This window comes from Armigeres subalbatus, chromosome 2 (assembly GCF_024139115.2).
Source record: "Armigeres subalbatus isolate Guangzhou_Male chromosome 2, GZ_Asu_2, whole genome shotgun sequence".
NCBI classification, from domain to species: domain Eukaryota; kingdom Metazoa; phylum Arthropoda; class Insecta; order Diptera; family Culicidae; genus Armigeres; species Armigeres subalbatus.
In genome coordinates, this window is record NC_085140.1 from 150,617,523 (window position 1) to 150,636,970 (window position 19,448).

Here is a 19,448-nt window from a genome sequence, read left to right on the forward strand (position 1 = left end):
AAAAATTTAAACAATTTTATAGAAGGGCAGAATTTATTAAAAACTTTAAGACTTTTTGGAAAATCTCAATACATAATCGAAACTTTTAGTTTGTCAGTTAGTTAGTTAGTTAGTTAGTCTTATAAACTTTCAAACATCTGATTAAATTTGAAACGTTTAAATGATAGTATTAGTAATCTTTTAGTTATTTTCTTACCATAGTGCCAATGAGAATAGATAGAAGGTGAGGAAGAAGACCAAAGAACAGCAAATTGTGACGTATGGAGTATCTATTTTTATTGTCATAGTGCCATAATCATGGGTAGGACAATGCTTCGACTGTCCTACCCATGTATTTTCATGCGTAGGACATGTCCTACTTGTCCCACCCACTCCCGGCGCCACTGAACGTGAAAAATAATTAAATAGAAACTCTCCAATGGTCAGTGTTGCGCCGGCCATATTGGCAGCGTGGGTAGCGTGGGCAGCGAAGAAAACGTGAACGAATTAAAAACGTAGAAAAACAAATTAAATAAAAAAAAACAATGTGCACGAAGTCAGGAATGAAAATGATAGAAAAAAGAAGATTTTTGCATAAATTTTTAATTAAAAAAAAGTGTGGCTAGCTATGAAAGAAAGGCAATAAAAAAATCTGAAAGATCAATGAATGATGACCAGCAAATGTCATTTGAAAAAAATCTAATACAGGGGGAATGACGGCTTTGGTAGGTTTTGTTCTATTATTGTTAAGGGGGTTTTCTATAACTAATTATGCTCAAATTTGGCCTAAACATTCTTGGCATATTGAAGAATATTGTGGCCAAATTTAAAAAAAAGTTCAACAAAAACCCCCCTGACAATAATAGAACAAAACCTGCCAAAGCCGTCATTTCCCCTATCTATTCGGCAAAAAAAAATACGTTGTTTGTGCTCTGGGGTCATATTGACCCTACATTGGGTACAAAAACAGTGATTTTTTATGATTAATTTACTTATATCCGAAAATTCTACCCATTTTGAACTGCACCTTTTTTAAAAAGGTTATGCAGGAAGGCGTGTGATTTGGCATAAGGCGTTGATAAGTTAGGAACTTGGCCGCCAGGTGGTGGTATATTTGTATTCATTATTTTAGACTACTCAAGATATTCCGATATATAGAATTCTCCTCAGTGTAAATATCCTTATCGCACAAATTTATTTTTTTTTTAAAATGGCGTCTTGATCAAAGGTCGTCTAGTGGGAATGGACTGTCTTGTGACGGAAGTAATAATTGGGAATTTTACAAATAGGCGGCAAATTGGCTGATCTTTGGCTACGCATGTAGACCCAAAGGACTCAATTCCAGGGTTTTCTTGGATGACCTAAAACATATTCTGTGAACACATTCTATTATTTGCAGCATCTCTGGAGCAGGTTGAATACAAAGAAAACTTTTGATGAACTCTACCAGAATATTCATATTTGCCAAAAATGCTACAAACCAAAATACATCAGATCTCACAATATACTCAAATATAACAGCTCACTAGTGCCGCATCTTGGAAGAAGTGCTCATTATAATGAGCACCGCTTTGTAGTCCTGGACATCCTGAACAATGTTGCCGAATACAACTTGGGTGTAGGTATGGGGGAGCAATATTTCAAACCTGCAAGAATATTGCAAGTACACTAGCGCCGCCTATTTGTAAATTTCCTAATTATTTATTCCGTCATATGACAGTCCATTCCCACCATACAAACTTTGTTAAAGACGTCATCTTTACAAATTTCAAATTTGTGCGCTAAGAATATTTACAATGAGGAAAATTCCATATATCGGAATTACTTGAGTAGTCTAAAATAATGAATTCACATATACCACCACCTAGCGGCCAATCTCTAAACTAATCAATACCTAATCATCTCGTTCCAGCGAGCTGTTGAATTACGATTCTCTCAATCCAGGTATTGGCGTCAGCCAGAGGAACCAGAGGAACCAGCCATCTTATCGGCTATAACATTCTTTGGCGCTCTACAATGCCCCGAGGTTCAGGCGAGGTTGTCGATTGTTCTACGTTGAAAAGGATGGCCAGATTCCATAGGTGTCTTGGGTGATCGCTTTGAAGCGCAGCGATTGCACTGGCTAAGTCTGTCAGAGCTAGGATTGGTTTGACAGATGGTGTAGTGGCAGTGATAACCAGGGCCGCGGTTTCGGCCGGCAATGCTGCAATCCTGCAATGCTGGGGAAGACTATTTGTCACCCTTAGGATATGACCTGTGACTCCTAGGCCAATTCCTTGCCTTGAAACGGAACCATCGGTGTAGCGATGCTCGTGGTTTCAAGAACTCAACAGCTGAAGAGCCTACGCATTGCTTCCTCTCTTGAGGATGGAGTGATTTGAATTGGCAATGGAGGAGTAACTCCTCGATACCAGTGGGTTCTGGCCACAGGGAGGCGACAAACGCCGACTACAGCTCAGCAACGTGTTGGGTCCGAGTTGATGAAATCGAGAAAATCCTCCCATTGATTTCTCTTGGCTTCTTGGAAGATGGCATAACGCCCCAGCAGCATCCAAGATAGAGATGGGCGTTCAGATCCGGAACCGGTTAAATGATCCGGATCTCTAAAGTGAGTGAATGATTCGTGGATCATTTTTTAAAAGATCCGGTTCACCAGATCAGCAAATTATTTGACTATTTGTAAGGAAATATTAAAATAAAAAGTTCATTCTTTGTAATCCATACGCTTGTAAACAAGAAAGGGTAAAGTTATTGTCAGTACTGTTCAAAAGTGTGGGACAGAATGACGAAGGTTTCACTTTTTTGCATTCTCCTTACGTTTTGTTCTAAGGATCGGATCCGATTGTAAGATCCGGATCATTAGAATGAATGACCCAGATCTGATCCGTTCATCAAAGTGATCCGTTTTGCCCATCTCTAATCCAAGACGACCAAATAATTTTGCCGTCGTGCTATTCTACAGAGCGTGATGGTGGTGGTCATAGGCTTCTCAGTCGGTAGCATCGTACCACCATCGTGGCTGTTGTTAATTAGCGGATGGACGGATTGATAGGTTAACGATACAAAAGCCTCTTATGTTAAGAGACTATAAGATAAGGCATTAGAAACAACACAAAAAGTAATTCATTTGAAAGAAAGCCTATTTTGTATAAACATGGACGATGTGCTAAATTGTACGGCATGATGCTTGTGAACGATCAACTGATGTTCAGAAGGTAAGGGGCGAATATAATAAAATGCAAATAAATAGATGTTAAAGTTGTAAGACAAAACGACAAAAAAAATGCAAGAATAACTTAACTACTTCTTACCTGGAAAACTTTTCTTCTACTTGCTTCTTTTTGTATCAAATATTTTGCACAAACGCTGCATAATCAGTATAAATAGCTTTACAGTCGGTGTGGTGCGACGTAAAACTTTTCCCGTTAACACCAGCAATACAGAGCCCATTCGCAGGAATGTAAAACTATCAAGACGAACATTAATTACTTTATATTCCACCGTTGGGGCTATGGTGGAAGTAAGCGTGGCTTAACCATGATTTAATAATAGGGTTGCTCATATTGTGATAACATAATATTCAAACTTTAGCTCAGCCTTATCAAAATTTAAAAGAAAAAATAAACAATGAAACTTTTTTTATGAAAATAGATTCTCTGAAACCTAATGAGCTCTATATTTTTCAAACCACCCTACCTTGCTCTTCAGCAACACCGCGAAGCTGTGGGAACACCAGCGCAAATCTCTACCATTCGGTGTTTGCTAATCGTGAGGTAGAAATTTGAAATAAAAAAGAGATTGAAAAATTTTCTGATAAAAATTGATTATTTCTCCGGACGGATTACGGGAAAAAATAAACCTACGAGCAAAGTTAGCTCATTTTCCTATTTTCTAGTTTCTCGGAAAATCCTTGCTGATAATTCTCCAGCCAGCCAGGTGCTAAGTGCGAGCGGATTCTGATTCGAGAAAGTTTTACGCTACGTGACTCCGTTGGCGCCGAGTCACTGTGGGGTTTGCTTCAAATTATGCTCTTGCAACGTGTTGAAACTGAAACGGATGTTTATCCCGTGTATACACTTGGGATGTGACATAATGAAGTGAGATGAACCGGGCGCGCTGATAGCTTTATGGGGGTTATATCCACCCGAAACTTATTTTGTGCGGAGAGATTTCGGTTATAATTAGATTTAATTGGGTGAATTAACGCTGAGCTTAGTTTCATCCCTGTGGAACGATTAATATTATTTTATAATAACCATGAATGATGGGACCCACGATGGTGCCGTTAATTGAACGGACATATAATTAAATAAAAATGAGTTGAGGTTTCCTTTGTCATGATTTTACTCACGAACGGATTGACCGATATGAAAGATTTTAATATCGTTCATAGACAGATAGACAGAAATATGGAATATGTAGTTTGAAAATTACAAAAATTCACAAGTTGTTGTTGTGAGTTGTAAAAAAATCCAAAACAACAAACCAAGAGAATTCCGCTGTAACAGTTTGACATTTTAAAAGCATAAATTTAATGTCAATCCCACCCAAGGCAAGGTTTGAAATGGTAGTGTTAACTACAAGGTGATCAACAGTTTATAATTACCGTCTTAGTGAACAGTATCCCAGTGTTACAAATGTTGGAAATAATGTAATTTTTCAAATTATTTTGATTGTGTGATGGTTGATGTCGAACAGAGCGTGCAATGCAAAATCGATAAAGTAAAATTGATAAAGTGAAATGACATTAAGAGAAATCAATTATCCCTCTATTCGCCGTACTCACTAAATTATGATTAGGTATAATAATGGTTTGAAAAGTGAGAAATAAAAATGACAAATGTTTTGCAAGAAGTGTAGGATACACGGTTGGCCTTATGATTTATCAGAGTAATGGATGACATTGCTATAAACAAAGCTGCCTTGAGATTAGTAGCTATAGCATTGAACTTCAACACATGGCTAATTAACGTGACATTTCACAGCTATAGTAGGTAGGCCTAATTAAGATGGGGAGTAAACGTTCTAGTCGAGGATAGACCGAGTATAGACTGGATCCCTCCAACACGGGGTGAAGAATCTCGCAATATGACAATGAACTATTTGTTGAGGATCTGAGGTAGGAATCATACACTTTTGATTTAAGTGGGGACGCTATATCGATCGATTTTGTACGCCGAGTTCAGAAGGGTGATCCCTCTGTGATTTGCACACTCTAGTATGTGCCCTTTTTTATAGATTGGTCATATGAGGCCAGCTTGACCGTCGCCGACTATGTCCATCCTGCTCCTTAATACACCTTTATTTCCACCGTTCAACAAATCTTCGAAGTGCCGCTTCCACCTGGCTGCCGCCATAGTCTTGTCTGTCAGCAAATTCCCCTTTCAGTCATTGCACATGGCGGGCACTGTCGCAGTCTTATGCCGCGTGCCATTAACAGTTCCGCAAAACCTCCGCATATCGTTTCTATCCATGTTTTTCTGCGCTTCAGCTATCACACTCTCTTCGTGTTGCCTTTTTTCCTGCGGTGGATTCGTTTCTCTTCTGCCCTTGCTACGCTTTACTACGCTCTACGCTACGCTCTCTGTTGGAACGGGTACGAGCCACTAGCATTCGACTCCTAGCAATACTTTTCTCGTCCGTCACTCGCTGGCACTCCTCATCAAACCAACCATTTCGTTGGCGTCGCTGTGCAGTGCCTTACACTTCCTGCGCTGTTGTAGTCACAGCTTCGGGGATATTTTCCCACAATCTGTTGACGTCGCCAGATCCGGTGGCATCTCCTATCCGCTCGTCCAGCTTCTGGTGGTACTGTTCAGCAACTTCTTCAACTGACAAGCGTTGGATATTGGAACGCATCGTTCTGTTGTTTCGTGAATTCGTGACGCTGGACTGTTGCGCCAGAATTTTTTCCACTACAAGGTAGTGATCCGAGTCAATGTCGGACCTCTGAAGGACCTTACATCTATAACATCCGAGAAATGTCGTCCGTCGACCAGCACGTGGTCTATCTGTGAGCAAGTGTCTCCACTCGAATGTTGTCATGTTGGTTTTACGGATATTCTTACGTGCTGATTGCCATCCGTCTAGCAGCAGCAAAGGTTACAAGTCGCAGATCATTATCGTTGGTAGCGGAATGAAGGCTTTTCGTACCAACGACAGTGCGAAAGAAACTTTCTCTTCCGATCTGCGCATTTGCATACCCGATGACAATCTTTACATCGTGTGTTGGGTAGTCTCTGCAGGCCTACTCTTGCCTCTCTTGGTAACTGTAGAATCTTCGGTAGGCTACCTTACCAGGGTTGCGCTACCTACATCGCGTTGAAGGGGCTGCCTTCTCGATGCTGACACGATGCAGCATGATATGCACAGTTTAGTTTAGAGTGCTTCTCTGGCACTCGGACGATGATCAGCCGCCCCTAACATGGGGGAACAGACGCTGTTGTGAGCCCTTCCTAACATGGAGAGCAGACCCTCGATCAGATTTGCACCTCTGAAGAGGAGCAAATCCCCCATTCCCTGGCAGCATACGACCATAGTTCCCACCAGGGTTGGATACCCAATCTTCCCTAAGGTTGATCGTATTCCGGCCAGCGACACGAGGAGGTAGGGATAAGAGTTGCTGAGTAAGTGACTATGGACCGCAAAATGGGGTCTATTTCATTTTTTCAGGTACGCAAAGTATCAATGGAAAGCGTACCCAGCATTTGCCGTGCAAAATGGCGTTATATCACACTTATTGACTTTATCCAAAATGACCTAGAAGACACCATTTAGTCGAAATGGAGAAAGAGAGGCTGAAAATGTCGTTTGGCCGAACAGGTCACAAGACCGAAAATGACGTTCGGCCGAATGAAGGGTCATACGGCCATAAATGTCATATGGACGTATTAGTCGAACGGTCGAAAATGTCGAATTGACCGTTTGGCCGAAAGGGCCATTTGGCCGAACGGGTTATACGTCCAAAAATCATCACGGGTCATTTGGCCGAAATGGTCGTTTGGCTGAAAATGTGACATCACAGAACGGCTCATACTGCTGAAAATGCCATTTGGCCTAAAATTTCTTTTGGCGAAACAGTAATGAGCATGAGCATGAGCATTATGACCGCACAATTCGTAGTTCCTACTCCCTGATTGACTGAACTTCCGAAATTGTACAGAGAACACAATGAATGGGACTTGGGATTAGCTACCCATTCTCAATGTACACGTTTCGGGAGCTCAAATATTTGAAGTCAATAACGGCGTCGGCCGGAATGGAAGGATTGTTAGTCTGACTCTCGTTGCTACTAGAGATCGAGTATACCTCTGCATATCCACGATTGGTTTGGGATAAGATATTATTTAAGTTACAAAGGATAATTTATCTGGATTCATTTTGGTAAGCGATGCGATCTATGGGTTGGGAAATAACACTAATACGAGTAAAAAGCTAAGACATGCACGCCCGGTGGCATATGAAAACTGAGGAGATTCGCGTTTTGGACGACCGCACGGAAGCGCAGTACTCTGTACTCACTTGCTCGATGGCTACAGCAAACTATTGAAGAACGAGCTTTTAGCGAAACAATAATGAATGTAAAAAGTGTGAAGTTATCACTTATCAATGATAAATGAAAAATCAAAAGTAAGAAATGCGAAGGGAAAGTGAAGAATTAGGAGAGAGAAGTAAGAAGTGAGTAGTTTCACTTTTCTCTTTTCACTCCTCATTTCACACTTCTTATTTCTGTGAAAAGTGAGAAGTTCGAAGCGGGAAGGGCAAAGTGAGAATTGAGAAACGAAGAGTATGAAGTGAGATGTGAGACTTTTCACTTTCTACTGCTCACTCTTCATTTCTTATTCCTTATTTACCACTTTTTATATCTCAATTTTCATTCCGCTCTTCTCACATTTACCAGTAAGAAGGGAGAGGTAAGACGTCTCACTTCTCACTCTTTATTCATCACTTTTAATTTCTTACTTCGCACTACTTACTGTGAACAGAGAGAAACCAGAAGTGGAAAATGTGAAGTGAGAAATGATACGTTTAACTTCTCACTACTAGCCTTTCACAGTGCGGAGTGAGAAGTGAGACTCTTCTTCTTCTTCTTCTTCTTCTCCTATGGCTCTACATTCCAACTGGAACTGGGCCTGCTTTTCAACTTAGTATTCAATGAGCATTTCCTCAGTTATTAATTGAAAGCTTTTCTATGCCCGCCATTGCATGAGTATGTATCTTGTGTGGCAAGTACAGTGGATACACTATGCCTAGGGTGTCGAGAAAGTTTCCAACTTGAACTTCCTAGACAGGACCGAGAATCGAACTCGCCATCTCCAGATTGGCAATCCTACGCCTTTGCTCGCAAGGCTACTGGAGACTTGAGTGGTGAATAATTGAGAAGTGAGAAGTCGGAAGTCTCACTTCTCACTTTTTGCAGCAAGAAGTGAGAAATGAGAAATGGGAAGCAATAAATGGGGAGTGAGAAGTGAGAAATACGGAATGAGAAGTGAGATTTCTCGCATTCTCATTTCTTACTTCTCACTTCTCAATTATCATTATTCACTACTCCATTTTCATATTCACTATTGTTCGGTTAAACGACATTTTTGGTTTAATATGACCGTTTAGCAAAAGACATTTGCGGTCGAATGATCCAAATGATATTTTCGGCCAAACGGAATTTTGGACCAAATGACATTTTCGGTCACCTAGCCTGTTAGATGAGTTTCGCCCTAGCGCAAGTTCCGTCATATCGCGTTACTATGAGTCTGATGCAGATTGACATATTATCGAATAACGACACTGGTCGGTTGAAGGCGCTATGATATATAAGCATGATGTTTTTGTGCCGACTACCGATCCAAACGGATGTCTAGAAAACATTTTTTTTATCAAGTGACCTAATCAAAAGTTTTTTTTGGTTATTTGCTTAGTGTGACAAAACGAAGTACAACGATCGAAAATGTAAATTCATTACGTATTTAGAAATTCACTCTATTTGTGATTCAACATTGAATGCTACCGTAGCCTCTGCAATTAATCTTTTATTTTCAATTTTCAAAATGATTGCTAATTTTTGTTATTGGCACCCAAACATGGTCGGTTGTCGGTCACCCATTTTGACGTAGGACTTATGTCTTTATTTACTATACTGGGTGTTATTTAGATTTTTGGAAATCGAGAGAGTTACGCTGAAAAGGTAGATTCCGAACGTTACTTTTTAACGCCTTTATCTTTCGATGGATTTTTAAGATTTATATATTAATCGACTCGGGCACTCTCCAGCAGCTTGCCAGCTTCATTGAAACTTGAGATTTCTAACGATGAGCTAAAGCAAATTTCAATTCTTGTCAAGGCCAATAAAAATTTCATATATAATCAGTTTCGTGCATTCCTAACACGGACATCAGAATGCATTGCCACGTGCCTTCGGATCCACCGCATTATCTTTGTGCATAAAAGAAGTAGTGTCTTCCGTGTGCACGTCATTACAATTTGTGACTGACGTGCTTTTTGCACGCGCATTTTTCTCGCATTTTTTTACCTACATATCATGCAGTCGCCAGCGGGAGACCCACCGGGAGGGGTCTCCGAGTGTGCATGAAAGAAGAGGGTGCATTTTTTGCCATTCTATGCTTGATGATGGTCGGATGCAGTGGTTGGTTGCGATGGATGCAATCGCCCATCGCATCGCTCGGAGTTCACGGCTAGAGGCTGCGAGGGCAGTGGTGGTGGATGAAGAATAATAAAAGAGAGATTAAGTCTGCCCATCCAGGGAAAGTTGTTGGTTTAATAATCCACATCATTCCGGGATGGGAACGAGTCATGACATATGACTGATCATATGTTAAGCTGTGGTTGGTACTAAACAAGACGTACTTTAAAACAAAGTTATACTATAACAGTTCTGATTCTCCATAAAAAAAATCAACTACACAACTACAAACAGAAATTTAATTGAAAATAATAATTTTCATTCATTCGCAGATTAAATGATACATATTCAGCAATGGTCAGACGACTTGCGGACCCTCCGCAGACTGCGTGGTTGGCGAAGTGCAGCCATGAACCGAGCTGAATGGAGAAGTCTTTTATGTGCAGCACTGGCCACTCCGGCCTTAGTCTGATGATAAATAAATAAAAATATTCAGCAATGGTGCTGATATTCATTTTAAATTAACATGTAAATGTTTTAAAATAGTCCGCAAAAAGTAATTTCCAGAAGAATATTTTTAATAAACATTATTTTATACTTACTACCTCGTCGCAGTATGTCTGCGCTCAAAACTCTCGACGGTGATCAACACGCGTCGGAGTCGTCCGCCGCGGCTTAACATTGGGCGGCTACAAGACGGTAGACTAGCCCAAGACTACGCGCAGCAGCTGGAAGTGGCACTCCCAACGGAAGAGCAGCTAGGCGCAGCATCTCTTGAAGATGGCTGGAGAAATATTCGATCCGCCATTGGAAGCACCGCAACCGCAGCACTAGGCACGGTGGCTCCGGATCAGAGAAACGACTGGTATGACGGCGAATGTGAGCAGTTAGTTGAGGAGAAGAATGCAGCATGGGCGAGATTGCTGCAACACCGCACGAGGGCGAACGAGGCACGATACAAACGGGCGCGGAACAGACAAAACTCGATTTTCCCGAGGAAAAAGCGCCAGCAGGAAGATCGAGACCGTGAAGAGACGGAGGAACTGTACCGCGCTAATAACGCACGAAAGTTCTATGAGAAGTTGAACCGTTCACGTAAGGGCCACGTGCCACAGCCCGATATGTGTAAGGACATAAACGGGAACCTTCTTACGAACGAGCGTGAGGTGATCCAAAGGTGGCGGCAGCACTACGAAGAGCACCTGAATGGCGATATGGCAGACAACGGTGGCGGTATGGTAATGAACCTCGGGAGCACGCGCGCAGGACATGCGACTTCCGGCTCCGAATCTCCAGGAAATCCAGGAGGAGATCGGCCGGCTGAAAAACAACAAAGCCCCTGGAGTTGACCAACTACCAGGAGAGCTGTTTAAACACGGTGGTGAAGCACTGGCTAGAGCGCTGCACTGGGTGATTACCAAGGTTTGGGAGGATGAGGTTCTGCCGCAGGAGTGGATGGAAGGTGTCGTGTGTCTCATCTACAAAAAGGGCGATAAGCTGGATTGTAGCAACTACCGCGCAATCACATTGCTGAACGCCGCCTACAAGGTACTATCCCAAATTTTATGCCGTCGACTAACACCAATTGCAAGAGAGTTCGTGGGGCAGTACCAGTCGGGATTTATGGGTGAACGCTCTACCACAGACCAGGTGTTCGCCATACGTCAGGTATTGCAGAAATGCCGCGAATACAACGTGCCCACACATCATCTATTTATCGACTTCAAAGCCGCATATGATACAATCGATCGGGACCAGCTATGGCAGCTAATGCACGAAAACGGATTTCCGGATAAACTGATACGGTTGATCAAGGCGACGATGGATCGGGTGATGTGCGTAGTTCGAGTTTCAGGGGCATTCTCGAGTCCCTTCGAAACCCGTAGAGGGTTACGGCAAGGTGATGGTCTTTCGTGTCTGCTATTCAACATCGCTTTGGAGGGAGTAATACGAAGGGCAGGGATTGACACGAGTGGTACGATTTTCACGAAGTCCGTCCAGTTATTTGGCTTCGCCGACGACATTGATATCATGGCACGTAACTTTGAGAGGATGGAGGAAGCCTACATCAGACTGAAAAGCGAAGCTAAACGGATTGGACTAGTCATCAACACGTCGAAGACGAAGTACATGATAGGAAGAGGCTCAAGAGAGGTCAATGTGAGCCACCCACCACGAGTTTCTATCGGTGGTGACGAAATCGAGGTGGTTGAAGAATTCGTGTACTTGGGCTCACTGGTGACCGCCGATAACGATACCAGCAGAGAAATTCGGAGACGCATAGTGGCTGGAAATCGTACGTACTTTGGACTCCGCAAGATGCTCCGATCGAATAGAGTTCGCCGCCGTACCAAACTAACTATCTACAAAACGCTTATAAGACCGGTAGTTTTCTACGGACACGAGACCTGGACGATGCTCGTGGAGGACCAACGCGCACTGGGAGTTTTCGAAAGGAAAGTGTTGCGTACCATCTATGGTGGGGTGCAGATGGCGGACGGTACGTGGAGGAGGCGAATGAACCACGAGTTGCATCAGCTGTTGGGAGAACCATCCATCGTTCACACTGTGAAAATCGGAAGACTGCGGTGGGCCGGGCACGTAGCCAGAATGTCGGACAGTAATCCGGTGAAAATGGTAGCCAGAATGTCGGACAGTAATCCGGTGAAAATGGTTCTCGACAACGATCCGACGGGAACAAGAAGGCGAGGTGCACAGCGGGCAAGGTGGATCGATCAGGTGGAGGACGACTTGCGGACCCTCCGCAGACTGCGTAGTTGGCGAAGTGCAGCCTTGAACCGAGCTGAATGGAGAAGTCTTTTATGTGCAGCACAGGCCACTCCGGCCTTAGTCTGATGATAAATAAATAAATATTTTATACTTTGGTTCTCATTTTCTGAGAAATTATATTATTAATTACTATATCTGAAACTTGATTATGCATATGATTATGCAACATGTGATAGATTTTAGTTCGGAAAAGGTATTGGAGGGTAACCGCCCCTTCGGTGGGGTTTGATCCCACGACCCCAGTTCGCATGGCAGGTGCTTTCCCTACTAAGCTACGAAGGACCTCCGTCGTCCACCGCAGCTTAGCGGGTACTGATGAAACCGAATTCCCAACACCAGGTACCAGCCGATCTCTCGCAATACATTTTCAGAACTAAGTAGGATGAGTATTTAGTATTGTCCGGCTCCTACACACTTATATTATTAAACTGGACTCATTAACATTAATAGTAGTTTGTGCAACCAGTTACAAAAAGAATTTTTTTTCAGCACCTTTTGTACGGCAAGCCTCGTTGGATAAATATTACGAATGCTGAGAAAATCGAGTTTTGCAACGAGTTACACACGCTATTTTTTGCAATGACAAAAATGGTTAATATGTTAATATGATTGATTACGGTAAATCTGTAGCATAACGGTATAAACTGATTTAATAAACATGATCATAATGGATTTTATGTAACTCATTTGAGCTGCATAATGGTCATTAAAGCGCCCATTTCGTTGGTATGGAAAAATAGGCTGTTTGTAGGATTTTCCAGAACATGCATACAAGATATTAATATTTCAATCTATTGTTTCTGCAGATAGCTCTGAAGCAGAAACTGCTATTATTTGGAGCAACTTAACCTATTTTGGCAGGTGGTTCTATGGGTTTGATACTTGGTGTGTGTGGCAAACTTCCCGGATTTCGGGAGCAGAGTTGTAGCTTGTCATGGTTGAACATTTTATATGGAAATTGCCTTCCGCTGCTATTGTTCTGAACATAGGTGTATCTGTAACTTATATGTAGCTTTTCGTTTACTCATGTAAGGTAGCGACAGCTTGAATATTTTATGGCCATAATTGAGGATGGAACTGGCTTAAAAATGATGATGAAACTGGTTTAAACGATCTCCGTAATACAATTACTTTTTTGAATGGATGTGTCAAAGCAAAGCGTTTAAGCTAATTGACAATATCTGTCGCTTCTCTTCATACTTTTTCGGATTTTTTTTTCAAGTAAATTCTGTATATTTCGATTGCTATGTACTAAAAGAATGTCTATTCATTATGTGAATAATTAAATAAGCGAATAACTTTTTTTTGATTGTTTGGCTATGGTCAATGTCACTGTTAATGATTTGAGTGGCCTCATTTGTGCTATGATCGCTCATTTGGGGTATTTGATAACTGAACATTTAACTTAGATGTGAACATTCCGAAGGGAATACAATACTAGGTCTTTCTTTTTATCTATTGACTGCCTATTTGTTTGATGCTTTGGTAACTTTCGAGTTAAATCCATAGTAGGGCCATCTAGAGTCTGAAAAGGCCAAGCACTGATGAATAAGAAGTTTTGAACAAAAACAAGCTTTGTTTTTGTTTATTCTTTTTTCTGTGTTTTTCTCAATATCTTTGAGCTTTTTATATACGTTTCATACACAAAGCATTTTTTGCTAGTGTACAAAATAAAACATGGTTGTTTTTCGTATTTAAAAATTCATTGAATAGTTCGTCATTATATAGGTGACGACGTATTTTAGCATTAGATACTGGGTAAAAAATAATATCATGTTTTTTTTTTATTTTATTAAGGTTGTATGGATCGCATCACTTACCAAGGTGAATCCTGATTCGTGCAACCACTTATCCCGTCCCACTAACAAAAATCCCTCCTGTGGCAACTGTGGAGATGCAGAGGTGATTTCGGTCTCTAGTAACAACGGATGTCACACCATCTATTCCTTCCCTTCCCAGATGACCGTAAGGACGTGGCCGGCGCCGTTATTGATCCTTTATTTTCTGAACTCTCGACCTGTACACATTGAGGTTGGAAACCTACTCCCAAGCCCCAACTATTGCTTCCCTTGCAATTTTGATTGTTCTGATCAATCATGGAGTAGCAACTACGAATTGTGCGGTCATCAAGCTCAAGCTCTCAATGTATCGAGGACATCGAGAAAGCATGAAAAAACAAGTGGTGTTGAACGCATTCTATAATGTCTTCGAATTTAGAAAAAAAAAGTTGCTCAACTGATTCAAATTAAACTGTTCACTTGCAATTGCTAGCGAAATTAAAATTTTGCTGTTGCTGTTAAGCACTTATTATTCACAGTTAACATTTGAGAAATCTTCAACTCAATATTCTGTTCAGACCCCCTCGATGAAAAATTCAAACGCACGACTTGAAGAACTTTACAATTTGTGAGAACATAATTCTCTTGGCTGAAGCTCTTCCTTCCAATAAGGGTAACTTAAAATGAACATGATGTGTTTCATAACATGCCTTATGATTTCCTTTAAATCAACTTTGAACAAAACATGAAATGTGTCTTACGTCCCAATAATGAAATATGAAGAGCTCAGGATGAAAAGCATAAGAGACCTATGTTTAAATGATTTTAAACAATCTTGTAGATTTATAATTTCTGCCTTATGTATTTCTTAAGTTCATTTGCCTGAGTGTACCATGAGACAATATTTTCAGGGGTGTTGAGATTCGTTTTTTCATCTATCAGGAAGCAATATACCAGAAAATGCAGTACCCCTAGTATGCTAGTTATACGATTATACTGTACCTCGTTGTCAATGAAATTTTTTGACATATTCCCAAGTAACTAACTACAGCGTCGGGTAGCAAGAGCGCGAGTTCGAATCCCACTCGAAGAAAGTAATTATGGAATGGAATTATGGAATGAAATGGAATTATGTTCAAATGTTATGAAAATACAATAACGATATAATATGAAAAAAAAACTATGTAAAAAAGATTTTGAAAAAAATGCCATTAAAAAACCTTTTTCTTGTTTTTAAAATTAAGCATTTCAGATGCTGAATAGATCCTACTCAGCAAAATTTCTACTTAATCGATAAAGTAGGATTAAGCACTTAAGAAGCCATATATTGGGCCAAAACCTGCATTGAAATAGCATTACATGCGACTATAGGGCTTATTGGCATTTTAATGTTTTGCAGAAAAGGCGCATATAATGCCACTTAAATGCTTTATATAATGCTTACTGGTTACCTGTGTTGTTTTTGCGGATCTGAGCCAACTAGAACAGTGCTATAAATTGTACATACACAGAAAAAAAATGTTGCGGTGGAAACTACCATTCCGAGGTTTATTTTAAGAACATGCACCGATGATTTTCAGCAGATAACAAACCCGTTTGATTTTACCATGCGCGCAGTAATAATCAACTGTGGCCCAAGCGGAATGTTGTCACATGGACTGAAACAGTGGTGAATTTCTCTGAAACTATAGTAAAATTTACTGAAATTTCATGGTAGTTTTAAAAACAGAGCGTAGTCTACAAAATAGTTGTTTTTACCACGGATTTTTTTTTCTGTGTAGTAACTGTCAAAACTGGAATACCATAGTTGATCCTTAGCTATAATAAAAATCTGGCATTCAAAATTTCAAAAAATTTTTGAGGGGGTTTTATTTTAGTCTTATTTTAAGTACCAACCGCATTTCCCAAAGACATTATTAGGACAATTTGTCGAGAAAACTAAAAAAATCCGGAAAAAATCCGCAGAAAATTTCGAGTTCGAGGAAATTCCGAAAAAATCTCCGAGGGAAATTTCAAAGATTTTGCCCTGGACCTTTAGATGAACTTCTCGAAAATATTTCAAAGTATTTACCGAAGAAATTCCGTAGAATTTTTCGAAGAAGTTTTGAAAATTTGTCAAGTACACTTCGAAGAATTTTCAGAGGAATCTTTGTCGATTTTTCCGTTGAACTTTCGAAGAATTTATGAAGAGCTTACGAAGATATTACCGAGGATATTTCGAGAAATTTGTCGAGGAATTTCCGAAGAATTTTCCGAGAAATTTTCAAAGAATAACCCGTCCAAATTTCTAGTGGTTATTTTGAAGAATTTGTCGAGGACATTTTGAAGTGTTTGCCGAAGAAATCCTGGAAAATTTCCGAGGATTTGTCGAAGAATTTTCCCAAGGAATGGAGAAGAATTACCAGCGAAAAGTTCCAAAGATTTTGCCGAGAAACTATCGAAGAATTTTTTGAAGGAACGCAAGAATTTTCCTAGGAAGCTTTCAAAGAATGTCTGGCAATATGTATGTACATATGTTTTTTCATTAGAAATAGATAGAATAAATCATACCGTTTAACAAAAAAAAATTAAAATTTTTCAAAATTTTTTGAAAGTGATAATACATTTTTCTGGTGCACTTCAATGGCGTGCTCTCAGTTTCACATCACAAAAACCAGAACTTTCTCAAATATGCTTGAATTATTTACACCTTAGAAATTATTTACACCCAAGAAAATTAACTCCTACAGTCAGTTCCCAGAAAGAACAAGACACAATACAATTAAAGATTGCCGGAGCCGCCGGCAAATATTTCCAGCTTGACACGTTCCATCATCGGCTTGTCGCAAGGATGCCATCGAATTGTAATCTCCCCGAAATTCCGCCAGTTTTCCTTTGAAATAGAATCGTCACACCACCGTGCGCCCTGGTTGTCGTCGGTCGGTGGGTGGTGTCAGTCGGGGTAATGAAGCCTCCCCTCTTCACGGCAGTCGTTGCCTCGATTCACCGGCGATGGATGCCGTTCGGTTTGGTGTTGATTGCCGTTCCTGCTATCGGTCAGATTTTGTGGGTGGGGGTTTTTGGAACGATTGAATTGCTTTATCATTTGCTGATGGTTCGAGGAAAACCGATGGTTCGATCGAAAAACCGAGCCTCCACTTTTTGCGGAAGGATTCAACTATGCTGGGGTTGGTTTGCTTGAAGGTATTTGTAGAAGCTTCCTTGGTAATGTTTATGCTCAATTAATCTCAATTAGGCTTAATAATAATGGAATCTATATCGTGTCGGCCATACTGATTTTATTAGGAAATTGTGATAGCTGATTAAACTTATCCCTAAAGTGTCTAAAATAATTCAATATCAGTTCGTAGAATATCCTTATCAGCGAGTAAGACTATAAGAGACGATTCAGATATGACGTCCATTACTTTGAAATTTTTCAATCCCTTCTCTTCCTCTGTCGTGCTTTTTGTGCATCTTATACTGTTGTTAACCGCAAGACAGTGCCATCTGTATATGGCACCCATATACAGATGGGACCGACTTGCGGTTAGCTGCAGTATATGTACTTTCGCAAAATATTGGGTACCCTTTTGCAAACATGTTTTATAAAGGTTTTAATTTTCTTGAATATCAATTTTATTTATTGTCAGATTTATTTAAAATTATCTCGTTATGATTAACCAGTTTCATTTTTCCATAATAATACATGCATGTCGCAATTTAACTCCACTAAACAACTTTTATCTTTTCTCCATTCTCCACAGGATGCCTCAAGTGTTATATATTCTTCACATGACATGAATGTCGCAGGTGGCAACCCCGTCTAGCAGAAAGCATAAAAGAAAATTGCAATCACCGGCACTCAACGACACTGTTCCCGTTCACCTGCCCCGGAGCTTGCAAATTCACTCTGCGAGCGCACGTAACAAAGTTTCACGCGCAAAGTAACATTTTCAATGAAGCAGTCTTTGTTGCCTTGGGTCTGCAAAGTAGCCTTCTGAAACTCAATCTAACAAGCAGAAGCTAAATTAAAACACAAAAGCAAGATTTCCGCCTGTTGCACAGGTCCCGATGGGCACTGTGGTAAACCTCTGTTGGCGGCAAACAGTGAGCGGCTGGGAATAACCGCAAAGAGTACGGAAAGCGCTACCGGGTTGGGGTGGTGGAGATCGAATGAAGCGGGCGGAATAGGAATTTGCGGGAATCGTAGCTGCAGACCGAGGAGGTAAACGTCATGGCCGCTGCAATAGAGGAAGCGGTTTTCAACGCACTGCGAGGGCATCACAACGAGAAGACTAAGCTGCCGTCTCCTCGCATTATCAAGATTTATGTTGCAAGCTTAAAGGAAGGTAAGCGATTACTTACACATCGGTAACCTTTGGCTTTCGTGGCCTCAAGTGCCTTTTCTTCGCTTTTTCAGCCATTTGTTTCTTTTGTACGAAGTGTACATATAGATTGGTACGTGCGAAGGTGGCTCGTTTGCTCTGGAAGCTTTCATTTGTATGACTCGTCGTCATCAATTATGTAGAATAATGAATTAATTACAATGTGAAGGAAGTTTTTTCAGTAGCAGCTAAACGTTAAATAGGAATACGACCATCAATTAGAGTTGATAGAAATGTTAAGAAATATTGTTTTGCCGAATACAGTTACAGAATCGTTGTCAGTTCATACGGAAGAATAATAATTCTGAACACCACAAGATGGTGTCGACGTTCATGTGAAAACTTGACTGAAATGTCCTATGCACAAGACTTTTTTTGTTCAACCTAAAGCGAACGACCCATCGAGCACACCGAATGTCCTTCCTATGTGGCACATTCCCACATACTCAACTTCACATGGCTGTTTCTAACGCATTTCTACTTTCTATCGCTCTACAATGTTTTTCTTCTCTCTTGGACCCAACTCAACCGGAACCGGGCTGCAGACTTCAAAGAAGAACGGCGATTGCTGCTCGAAGTGATTGGACCCGATTTACAGTCGGTTTACGATGATCGACAAATTGAGGTAATTGAGGTGAACCTCCACGGAAATTCGTCCTTTGTTTTTCAATTTGCTACCGATTTCATTCCGTTGTATGCGATGTCACGTTTCTTTTACATTTGTTCTATTTTTTTCCTTTGTTACACATCCAAGGTTGAGATTGTGGATATTCACTTCGGAACGGGAAAAGGCTGCACGGTGGTGGACTTGGATCCGTACGCGCTGGAAGACCACCTGTATGAAATCGAAACCTGCCACCGAGTTTCCAAAAGTGTATTTTTAATAGTAAGTATGCC

The 19,448-nt window shown here is 40.8% G+C and overlaps 1 protein-coding gene across 1 annotated transcript in view; it reads left to right on the plus strand.

Moving 5' to 3' along the window:
* LOC134211016 (protein qui-1) overlaps nt 1-19,448 on the plus strand; it is a 267,806-nt gene that overhangs the window by 103,593 nt on the left and 144,765 nt on the right. The window contains exons 4-6 of the mRNA XM_062687537.1: nt 17,931-18,515; nt 19,097-19,176; nt 19,306-19,437. Of these exons, the coding sequence (XP_062543521.1) occupies nt 18,401-18,515; nt 19,097-19,176; nt 19,306-19,437 (327 nt within the window). The 5' untranslated portion in view covers nt 17,931-18,400. The remainder of the gene's footprint in view (nt 1-17,930; nt 18,516-19,096; nt 19,177-19,305; nt 19,438-19,448) is intronic.